This window comes from Psammomys obesus, unplaced genomic scaffold, assembly GCF_907164565.1.
Source record: "Psammomys obesus unplaced genomic scaffold, mPsaObe1.curated_primary_1811, whole genome shotgun sequence".
NCBI classification, from domain to species: domain Eukaryota; kingdom Metazoa; phylum Chordata; class Mammalia; order Rodentia; family Muridae; genus Psammomys; species Psammomys obesus.
In genome coordinates this window covers 14,050,869-14,063,273 of record NW_026596046.1, presented here as the reverse complement: position 1 = coordinate 14,063,273, position 12,405 = coordinate 14,050,869, and the positions used below count along the sequence as shown (strand labels likewise).

Below are 12,405 nucleotides of genomic sequence, written 5' to 3'. Positions count from 1 at the left end.
TGTGTGTGTGTGTGTGTGTGTGTGTGTGTGTGTGTGTGTGTGTGTGTTTTAAACTGTGAATGGTAAAGTATAATTTACTCAGTTTTGTATAATAGTTGAGAACCTTGGGGGGAAAAAAACAACAAAAGAATCACTCATATAGTTTCACAGGTTATATATAAGTTTAGCCAGTAAGACTTCATTTGAGTCACACTGCTGTGAGGTGCTACAATCAACCAACTTTTCTGGTGCTGAAGAGAAGACTGAGTTGCATGGGAGTGACCTGCTTACACACGTGGGCTCCAGTCCACCTTTCAGCTGACGCACACAATGACAGACATCTTCAAGGACGATTTGATGGTTAAGTTACTAGTCAATGAATGTGGCAAGATAAAGCAGTGGCCTGATGTACTACAAAATAGGTTTAGGATCTTGCCAGGTAGCTTAGGCCTCAATCACCCTGATGAATGACAAGCAAACAAAAGCATCTGGAACAAAATGTCCGAGTACACTTCTGAGAGGTGTGCTGAGCTACTTACACTTGTTTCTCATGATGACTGTGGGCAGAGATGATGTATCATGTGCCTGGAGGCTCCCTTTTGGCTGCTAAAAAGAAAAGAAGGCAAATACATGAAGACTGCACTGGCAACACATCCTCCATCAAGTCTCCAGCAGCCTGGAGTAAAAAGAGAACATTGTGCTGGGCCATGGCCACCCCCACTTGCCATCCTTTGGGCTCACCAAGCACTGCAGATGCTTGGGTGTGTCCACACCCTGACTCCAGAATGTTTTTTGTCATCTGTGTAGGCAAGGCATTCTTCCACTTCCAGATGACTTTGCTACACCCACCAAAGCCACCTGCAAAGCCTTTTCTGGCTTATAGAAATTGCCTGTCCATGGTCTGTTTAGTTCTGTTTCTTTGATGACTAGCATTTGTAAAGTATTGCATTCTTAGTAGAATGCTAGCTTTAGTTAAGATTCGTGAGGCATACACAAAAATACTTTGAGAAGTTACAAACTGAAGCAATTACTCGGAAACAGATCATTAAAAGGAAATAGATTACTTCCAATGAAAATGAATACTTCCATATAGATTATAACTATATGCAAAAGAGATGCTATTCTCTGTATTCTGTTCTACAGAATCCAGTGTATTCATAGTAAGTCTTATCAAATCATGAACTCAAAGACTGAGTGGTCAGTCAGATGGTAAATGACAGAGATAGTAGCAGAGATGATAGTTCAAGGGGGCATCTTGAACTAACATTTACCCTTTCAATAGCCACTGAGTACCCATTGATTGTTCTTTGCCACCCAATCTTTTAAAATTTAAGACTCTATCATATATTTGACACTATCTTAGGCACCCACTCTACTGTATAAATTGATAGAAGATTCCTGCTTTCCTGCTTATGATCATTAAAAAAATGAAGACAGAAAAATATGGTTCCAGAAGATTCTTAACTGTGGGAAAATGACAAGAACTTCCAGATGTGTCTACAACGAATTTTTACCAATGACCACATTACCTACAGTGGTCTCAGTCCTGAATGTGTATCAGCAACATCTCAAGAGCTTACTCAAAGAAATTTGCTGTTGTAACCCCTCCCCTGGAAGGATTTCCAATTCTGGAGTGGACTGAGGAGTTTGCTTTTCTGAGTAGTTCCCAAATGATAATGGTCATCCCTAGACCTCACTCTGGATTGTGCTGTCTAATATGAAGATGACTAGTGTCTTTGCCTAAATATGCTTTTCTGAGTAGTTCCCAAATGATAATGGTCATCCCCAGACCTCTGATTGTGCTATCTAATATGAAGATGGCTAGTGTCTTTGCCTAAATTTGCTCAGCTCAGTGATGTATATTTTGACTTAGGCTGCATTTAAAATTTTTTCTTTGTGCAAAGACTTAAAAATTTTATTTTATTCCAATTGGGCTTTCTAATTTTCCCTGCCCCGAAACTGGAAGCTCCTACCACCCTTAGCTCACTGGTGCTACCTGTTACCCAAAGTTCTTGTCATTTGCCTTTCTGAATGAGGACTGAGCATCTTACCCAGGTTCCTCCTTTTTGCTTAGCTTCTTAGGGTATATAGATTTTAGTATGATTATCCTTATCATATGTCGAATATCCACTTATAAGTGAGTATATACCATGTGAACAACTATTTTTAGATTAATTTGGTCTGTAAGCTGGTACCAAATAATTAAAATAAACAAACACTGACAACCTAAATTCTAACATGTGGGTATTTTGCTATTCTTAAGCCATTAGATTTTGAGCATTCTAAAAGCTTACCTTCATTTTGACCTTTGCACAAGAGGTCAGATTTTCTCTGCAACCTTTGTGGACAAAAGCACTACAACCTGCAAAGAAAACACAAGGCAAGGTCACAACAAGAAAGACAACAGGCCCTGGAATCTTGACACTCCACCACTGCTTCAAGGAGGTGATAGACTTCCACTCATACAAAAAAAAAAGTTACCATTAACAGAAAGTACATCTTACAGGTCTTTACCAGAAAGCGTATGTATTTGTGATTAACCAAAAGAAGAAGTCAGGAATTTATCAGACAGGAAGCCTGATGGGCTAACAAAACTAAAAGTTAAAATCCCTGCCATTAAGGTATTATGTCTACAGGGTCCAGAGAACCCTGAGCTGGAACTAACCTGCAAGTTTCTTCTGTAAGGAGGCAGTACCAGAAGGGAACATGCAGGCATTCAAAGGAACAAAGTATCCAACAGTCCTGCCAAGCTATGATGACTATGAACTACATGCACCAGCATAGCATGATAATTCTAAGGGTTCAAAAGTGGCACGCATACAGTGGCAGTAACCAACAATTTATTTAATTGGACTTAAGACCAACTCAACAAGACAGAAACCTAGCCAATTACACACGGCACTGTGTAACTGGATCTTGGGGGAGAATCTACAACCACCACTTTACTAAACCAGAGGCCATAATCCCTAATGTGTTCTAAATATTTGTCCCTATACCCAAAGGTAAGTGTAGTCCTTACTGTTCCTCAAGGAAACTCCTCTTTGTTAAGAGACAGAGGTCATTATAGAAAACTATAACCAATCAAAAATACAGAGTTGTGGAGCCTAGTTCCAACAGATAATTTTACAAAACAACTCCCACACCCAAGGCTCAGGAGCACTGCTGAATATGGGGTGGAGATATTCTAAGAGCCAGAAGATCAGAGAGAATTTGCCATGAGATTGTGACTCCTAGGATGTCAGAAGATATACCCATAAAGCCTCACCAACATGACTTTCTAGACATAAGCTGAACAAAGATAACAACTACAGGTAAACTAATGTGAACAGGGAAAGACTATGAAAGATTCACAAAGAAATATAGGCAACTGAGGAATGCTGAGACTGGGTAGTTTGCCTCAGGAAAGAGCAACTGACTGGTTACCCAACACCAAATGTTCAAACATGAAAACATACATACAAGTAACGTTATACTGACTGAGCAGGTCGTACTTATATATTTAGGAACACACCCACAAGCACGCATATCTTTAAGAACAATTAATTACTGAGAAAAGAGGCCATAAATTTGAGAAAAAAAAAAAAAAAAAGAATGGCTATATGAAAGAGTTAGGAGGTTGGAAATGGAAGGAGGAAATGACATAATCTCAAAAGATTGAAAAAATGAGATGCTATGTTTAGACTATATGTGGTTTATTTATTTATTACATGTGCTTTTGTATTTTGCCTGCATGTATGTCTGTGTGAGGGTGCCGGACCCCTTGGAACTGGAGTTACAGACAGGTGTGAGCTGCCATGTGGGTGCTGAGAATTGAACCTGGGTCTTCTGGAAGGGCAGTTAGTGCTCCTTAACTGTTGAACCATCTCTCTAGCCCCTATGCTTAGATTATAAAAAAAAATATACCAAGCTGCTAAAAGGAGCTGTGAACATTTCAGGACAAGGACCTGAAGATCTACCAGGCTATGTCCTTCTTGAGATCAAATATCCTGAGCCTTTTGTACTCCATTCCCTGAGTAAGAAGTTATGTAAGAAAGGTAACTGCAACTCTCCCAAAGCACCCTGGGAACACTGACTCGAGAATGTGAAAGACTTCCTGAGACAAAACAGATTCAAATTTACCAATGACACAATTTATCTCAAAGTATTTTTAATTTTCCATTCCCGTGGCCTACAAGGGCCATTGATGTAAAAACCATGTACTCTGTGCCTCAGAAAGGTCATCATCTCTTCCTGCTGTGATGAAGTCATAAAAACAGGCTGTGCCAAGAGGCCAGAGGCAAAGCACAAACAAGCAAAAGATCTGTCTTTGGGGACAACTGAAGAGGCATGTGTCTCCTGGGAAAGGCTCTCAAGAAATCAGCAACAGACAACATTTCACTAGGTACAGCTGTTTCAGAGAGTACCACAGGCAAACAAGGTCAAGATGCTTCAGATATAAGGACTGCAGGGTAGGAAGAGCTTGCTGCTATGAAGACTGCCAGAAACCCAGATCGCAAACACCTTCCCCATTTCTTCTGCAGCAGTTTTTTTTCCCTACAATACCTGCTTGGTTCAGTCAGCGGCCTCTTCCCGGACACTAGCGGTCACATTGCACAGGAATTTTGTCTCACAATTTTCTCCTGCACTGAGGATCTTTTAACCATCTAGTGTAGTTTCTGGATCATAATTATCTATACAAATGTCTATGTGTAGACTCAGAGTCTAAGCCAAATGCCCTGACATGACCTTCATGGTTGCATTGGAAAGTTACTGTGTCAACTTATTATCACATAGAAAAGAACGGAGACACATAGCAGGCAAACTAAATTTTGTTTACTACCGTGAGCCTAGAATAAGTTCCTTCTCCACAGGCCTCGGTCTTTTTGTCTACAAAACCAAAAGAACCACATTTCTCATTTAAGTACTGTGATGATATGGCAATGAAGAAACTCATCATCTAAAATTGACACATTTATTTTGGAGAGTCATTTCGCAACATCTGATGAAGTTCAGTGTGTGCTAGATTTATGAATTGGTACTAAGCCTAGTGCCACACACAAGGACTTAAGGATGCCCTTGCAGCACTAGGCCGAAGTGGAAATAAGTCCATAGCATAAGCAGTAGAACAGCTTGAAGTATGTGTGTAAGAAGAGTGCCACAGATGAGCTAAATGCCAGGGGCTACGTCTATGTGGTCAGTATTTCACTTCCCTATGATAGAATGGCGGGGAGAATGAAGCAAACTGCAAAGTGAGGTAGGCAACAACAATAAACCAATGTGAAAATTAAGTTTTGTTCAAATAAGATGGAATTGTAAGCCACAGATTACTTAAGGGCTTATTTGGAGGGAACAAGGAAGACTGGCACAGGAAAACAAATTTGAGTTTAACTGTGAAGGTTTATTTCCTAAAAAAATGAAGGATGAAGTATTGTGTCAAAATGTTACCTTCCTTCCTTCCTTTTCTGTGGTAATGGGTTCAAATCCAGGGTCTCATAAACTTATAGGCAACCACTCCACCACTGAGCTATATTATTATGTTTTGACTTGGGGTTCAACACGTTCCTATTACATTGTACATGTATAACTTTGTATCAATAGTTTTTAAGTTAAAAAAAATGTAGTGCATATAACTTTATAACCCTCAAAAACTTCTAAGATTCCCTTATCCTTGAAAATAGCAATTTACCAAATATGTGATATAGTATACTGAAATACTAATTTCAGCATCACAGTTACAAAAAAATGAAGCATTTCTTTTGTTTTATTCTGATTCTGTAATATCTGAGGCATCAGCAGGCAATATGAGAGGAGACGGGTTTGAGAACTTGGCATTAATTCTGATCTGTAAATATGACAAACTAAAACAGTCCAGACCAAAACTGCTTCCAAGCTGGGACCCTCCTGGTTCTTTCCTTTTGGATTCAACACCCTATGGAGGGCTAAGTGGTGCACTTTTTAAGGGGGCACTTTTGAACAGACATTAGCAGTTCTATGTTCTTGGGCCACTGTTTGAGATTTGAGAACAATTTCTACTTCATGAAATACAGAAGTAGAAGTAACATCTTGAATGTGCTTCCAGTATAACTTTTCACAGTTAACTGTCTCTAAACCCACAACCTGGCTGAAATTTTACCATGCCTAGGGTCATAGCCACAAGTCTCAGTGAAACATTTCACATGGCTGTCTGTTTACCACACTGAAGAACTTGAAAAATACTTGATAAATACCAAACTCATCACCAAGTGCTCCTGGACTCAATCCATAGGACGGTTTTAGTGCTAGGCGTGAATGATTTAGAAACTACTAGCTCCAGGGACATCAGCCAAAGTCATGGGATTTAAAACCGTATCATGTGTTTTAAAACAGACAACTGCTCAAAACACAAGACTTGAAGACAACTCTAATATATTTTTTAAGCACACTGCCACAAACCATATCATGTTGTTAAGAAGATTAAAAAAAATTTATCTGGGCTCTCTTGGAAAGCTGGTCCCACACTTGTCTATAGACTGTTCTTTGCCTAAGTACTTTTCTCTCTCAATGGCAGTGCTTAAATCTATGTTAAACCTCTTTAAAAAAAAAATCTCCAACATGTTTTAAATGTTTTATAAAAAAGAAAAAAAAATGATTTGGCTTCTTTTTATTTAAAACATTCCCTAAGCAGTAAGTGGTATGATTTCATTTTTTTCAAACTTCTTCAAGTAAGTCACTAAGTACAGTGGTTTATAGGTTTAGAGCTGAAACTTAACCCCATTTCATTGAAAATAAAAGCCTGTAACCATCCATCTATCCCCTTTCCTTCCTTCCATTCTTCTACAAGGAGACGACCAACAAAAGAAAATGGAGCAAATTTATGTGCCTGAGAATAATCAAATGATTATTTGTTCTTTTTTTTTTTTTTTTTTAAATGAACCATCCATGATAAATCTTTGGTGAAATGTTATGTATTATAATTTTTTTTCCCCCAGCAGAAAAGCTGTCAGACTTTTGAAGAAAGGAATATTCAAGCACTTTAGTGAGCTGTTCTGTCTACTGGTAGCAAAAATCTAGGTGGAAAAAAAATTCAATCTTTTTAAGGACACATGGAAGAATGGCCTTTAAGAACAAATAGAAACATTTTTCTCCTATGGGAAAATGGAAAACTCCAATTCTAACAAAAAGGAAAGAAACAACACCAGAAACAAAGCCAAACCAACTAACCACACAAAACCCAACCAACCCACGGAACTAACTCAAAAACACATGCTCCAGAAGTCTTTCTGCAACTTCTTGTTTAAAATCATTGGGGACTTTTAGGCGCTGTCTGGTCTGGACTGATAGTACTTGTATGCAAAAAGCATATGAGATGTTCTTAGTAGCCAGTGTTATAATAAGTACAGTGCTGATGTTCAGAATAAGAGGAAACCACAGAAAAGAGCTAAGCCATTTTGGCTAACTGCTCCTAACAGCAGTTAGACAAATTTATACTGGTAAACAAAATGGAACAAAGTGTTTTTGCTGATCAAGAATGGACTTTATTGTTCAAGCTCTTTATTTACCTTATTTTCTCCTAAATAAAATATCTTATTTTTTCTTTAGGCAATTATTTGTGTTTACTATCTCACAGAAGAAACAAACTGATTCTAAATTTCAGAAACCATCCCATTACCAAGCCACTGCTTCTAAGGAAATCCAAAGGAAAACCCAACCATCGTGCAGTTCTAACTCACGTTTCCTATTTAGGGTCCAGTTGGTCTATTGTTTATTGCCTTAGTCAACAGAAATAACCCACCACAAAAGTACTCAGAAGACGAGAACACAGAATACAAACCAACAATAATCTCATCGTCTTTGGCATCTGTTAAAAGCAAACAAAATAAAACCACTGGCAAGATTTAAAACTTTGAACATAACAAATTCTTTATTCTGAAGGACTACACTGAGCTTTCCAGAAAATAAATTATTTGTGTCAACCAGAAAGAACAGTTGATTATTCACAGCTTTACATGCTGAAAAATGAAGAACTGCAAAGACATTATTTCCCCACTAACCCTAAACCAGGAGATCAGTTTGGACTAAGGGAAAAAAAAAAATCCTAGGGTTTCTGCTAAATTCATTTACTTTGAAACATTTCTGACCAGAGGTTTAGGCGTTCTCTTAAACCCAGTAGACTGCCTACAGCACAGAGATGCTGGCTCACTATTTCTTATGACTATGATCATTAACACTTCCATGCTATTCCACATCAGATTGTACTTAGTATGACAGACCGGTCCAGGTGTAATCCTATGGTCTCAGTGATTTCACTGAAAAGTCCATCCTACCAATCTATTAGTATTTGGAAGTAGATGGACTTATGAATGTGGCAGATGACAGAAGTAAGTCACTATAAACCATCATAATAAACCGACATCATATTCTACATTTGATCCTTTTAAAACACAATTCAAAGTGTGATAGAACAGCTGTCTGGGATAGGAAGTTCCACCCAGTGGTCAGAAAAACAGGTTTTTATTAAAAAGAAAAGCTGCTGTCTTCTGAAAGCACAGTGGTTTCCTAGGAGGCAGATGACTAACTGCAGGGATGCTCCCATTTCCTGAGACTCCTGGGAAGATCCTGAACATGCACTAGGGTGAAGGGAAAAGACAAAAAGATTCTGACTTTCTGGCTTACTCATATTTCCCACTTCCTGCAAGGACAACATATGGGACTTTATTCATACAAATATGTATTGCAGTCTCTGTCCTTCAGGAAGCCAGAAGAATCAGCCAGTTACATTCAGTCTTTTGTAAAGGTGACTAGACACTGTTCCATTGCTTTTAAACCTCTGGTCTAATGACTCTTTTCCCCAAAGAAGCCAGGTGCACATGGTCACACACAAGCTTTATTGCTTCCAACAAATAATTAAAACTCTTCCACTACTTACAGCACGGCAGTACCTGTAGCTAAATTACTGAACTCCTTTGTTTCTAATGTGGGATGACTGTAAAATGACTATATATTTCTGGATCCTGGATGCTTATAGGGTTGATAATTCCTGAGCTTCTTTGTTTTGCTTTACAAGATGTTGTCTGTGATGTGAGATGGATCAATGATTTTGGTTTTTTTTTTTTTTTTTTTTTTTTTTGTTTTGTTTTTTTTGAGACAGGGTTCCTCTGTGCAGTCCTGGCTGTCATGGACTCACTTTGTAGACCAGGCTGGCCTTGAACTCACAGCAATCCTCCTCTCTCTGCGTGCTAGGATTAAAGATGTGGGCCATCACGACTGGCAATGTGGGTAGATTTTAAAAGCAGTGACAAGATGGGTGCTGGAGCTAGGAAGAACAGAGTCTGTCTACAAGTCCAGAAGATTAAACACATATTATCCTAGTATTCACAACTTCAGTCTAAACTATTTGCTTCAATTGATCATCTAAGTTTAAAGAAAAGCAAGGAAAATGATGAAATGAAAATAAAATCCACAGAGTAAAAAAAAAGTTTGGTGGGTCTTTTGATAGAGAGAGAGAGAAAGAGACAGAGAGACAGAGATACAGAGAGAGGGAGGAGAGGCAGTTTCAATCAAGGTTGTATTGAATTTTTAAATAGTACTTTTTAACATAAACAACCTTGATCAAAAAACCTGTCACAGAATTTTGAGATCCATTTAACATATGTATATGTATACACACACACACACACACACACACACACACACACATTTTAAATATCTGTGGAAATTTCTAAATGATCTTTGTTGAATTACTTTTCATTTGTGTGTGTGTGATAAAGTATGTGTGAGGGGGAAGGGAGAGGGAGAAGAAGAGAGGCTTGGAAGGGAAGGAGACAGAAGAGAATGAAGGGAAAGAAGAGAGGGAGAGAGGAGAGGGAAAGAACATGAACAAGCTAGCTTGTTTGAGACAGGGTCAATTTGTTGTTTGCCACTGGCCCACAAGTTTCAAAGAATCCCTGGGACTATGGGAGCATACCACACCTGGATTTATGTGTGCTCTTAGGAGTCAACTCAAATCTTCTTATCAGTGTGAAAACTGTTTTACCCACCAAAGCCCTTGTTTTATTTCTAAGCATTTTAAAATTACAGTTAAACTTATTTATTTTGTGTACATTATAGCATGTGTGTAAAAGGCAGAGGACAGTCTTGTCCTATCATGTGGATCTCTGAGGACTGATCTGGTAAGTCGTTGGTTTGTTTCTGTTACAAGATCTTGCTATGTAGCCTACGCTGGCCTTAGAACTCATGGTGCTCCATCTGTCTCAACCCTCCAGATGTTGGAACTACATGCAGACACCATCACTTTCATTACTTTTAGGATTAAATACTAAGGCCGCCAATACACTTCAGTGGTAGAGTGTCTTCCTAGCAAATGTGAGGCTCTCGGTTCAATTCCCAGTACCAAAATATCAGTACCTCCGCCACTAAAGACACACAAGCATATAATCACTGAGTTAAGTATGAAAAACTTTTGGCAACTGTTAAGATTTCCTGGAAAACAGAGAAGCCACATTTTTCTTTTATAAATAAATATAAATCTGAGTATGCTGGTAATACAGATATGTTAGAGTATCTGAAAATTCTCCACAATGATCCTTTGAATGAAATTTCATGCCTAAATTGTTTAATCTGTTCTTCTATTATAAATGCTACTCATTTTAGCCAGTTGGTGTTTTTTTTCTTGCTTGTATATCTGCTAATTGCTCCTAATGCTGGTTTACTTCCATCTGTGGCATCTATGGTTTTGTTGCTGTTTGATTTTTTTTTTTTTTTAATTGTACTGCTTGACTTAACAGGACATCTAAAGTCCCCCAACCTCTCTATGGTAGGCTCAGGAATGCTGTTTTGTCCATACAGTAGTTCTGTATTTTGCTTCAACTGCGGATCCTAGTGGTTTCACTATTCCTAAATGACGTTTCACAAAACTTCTTGTATGACTGCTTAACTCATATATTCCAGTACATAAGGATGGTAGAAACCCAGACCCCAGACTTATCCACAATAGAATTCCAATCAGGGTCCAGAGAAAATGACTTTGCTGCTGCAGAAGGTCTTAGAAGGAAAAAATTTCTATATCTCTAGCCTCTAAAACTCTTGGCTCTACTTGGGTGTTTCAGTTTCTAGCTTTTTTTTTTTTTAACACACCCTTTACTTTTTTCTTCCTCTTTTTTTACTTCTTTTTTTTTTTTTTTTCCTTCAGAGACAGAGTCTCACAAGGTAGTTCTGGTTGTCCTGGAACTTGCTAGACCAGGCTCGCCTAGAACTCACAGAGATCCATCTTCCTCTTGCTCTTTATTGTCAACTTGATTGTACTGAGAAAGGACACACTGAGTGACTCTTTATGGGCATTTCTACAAGATTACTAAGCAGGGGGCCTCCCATAAATGTAAATGGCACCATCCCATAGGCTGGGGTCTCAGAGAAACAGCTAGCCAGTAAGACATTGTTTTCCTGTTTCCTTGACATCATGACATGACCAGCTCTGCTTTGACCCACTCTTCCTGAGAAGATGGTCTAAAACTGTAAGTCACATAAAATAATTATTGCCTTTAAGTTTTTTCTTCTGTCAGGAGATGAAAGTAATAATAATAAAAATAAAAATTAACTTGGTATGGAGAAATAGGCTCAGAGCTATGGCTAACTTGACCACTTAGGAATTTTTAAGAATTGCTTTGTGAATGAGATTTAAACATCCTCCCTAGGGTCCTCCTTGTTGATTAGCTTCTTTAGCTCTGTAGATTTTAGTATGGCTATCCTATATTATATGGCTAATATTCACTTACAAGTGAATATATACCATGTGTGTCTTTCTGTTTCTGGCTTACCTCACTCAGGATGATCTTTTCTAGTTCCATCCATTTGCCAGCAGGATAGACACCAGAAGTGGTGGGAGAGAAGGAAGAGAATGGGAGCCTATTACAAAGGGTCCTCTGAAAGGCTCTATGCAATAGGGGATCAAAGTAGATGCCAAGATTCACAGCCAAACTTTAGGCAGAGCACAGAGAGTCTTATGGAAGAAGGGAGGAGGGACAGAAGGACACGGAGGGGACAGGAGGCCCATAAGGAGACCAACAAAGCTAAAAAATCTGAGCCCAGGGGGTCCTGCAGAGACTGATGCACCAACCAAGGACCACGCAAGATGTAGCTGATTGGTAGGTCAGTCTCCATGTGGGTACCCAAGTAAGGGGAGCAGGGGGTGCCTCTTTCATTAACTCGGTTGCCTGCTCTTTGATCACTTGCCCCTGATGATTCAGCTTTACCAGGCTACAGAGGAAGAGGATTCAGTATTGATGAGACTTGATAAGCTATGGGCAGATGGCAGAGGAAGATAACTCCCCCTTTCAGTGGAAGGGGATAGGGGAAAAGAGGGAGAGAGGGTGGAACTGGGTGCAGTTGAGGAAGGTGCTTCAATTGAGATATAAAATGAATAAATAATAATAATAATAATAATAATAATAATAATAATAATAATAATAATAA

General features: G+C 38.7%; 1 protein-coding gene across 8 annotated transcripts in view; it reads right to left on the bottom strand.

Annotated features, from left to right (window-relative positions):
• Akap13 (A-kinase anchoring protein 13) overlaps positions 1 to 12,405 on the bottom strand; it is a 279,187-nt gene that overhangs the window by 32,722 nt on the left and 234,060 nt on the right. For all 8 annotated transcript variants that reach the window (XM_055623428.1, XM_055623430.1, XM_055623429.1 and 5 more), the window contains 2 exons: positions 2,274 to 2,341; positions 519 to 585 (listed from right to left, as the gene is read on the bottom strand). In XM_055623428.1, the coding sequence (XP_055479403.1) occupies positions 519 to 585; positions 2,274 to 2,341 (135 nt within the window). The remainder of the gene's footprint in view (positions 1 to 518; positions 586 to 2,273; positions 2,342 to 12,405) is intronic.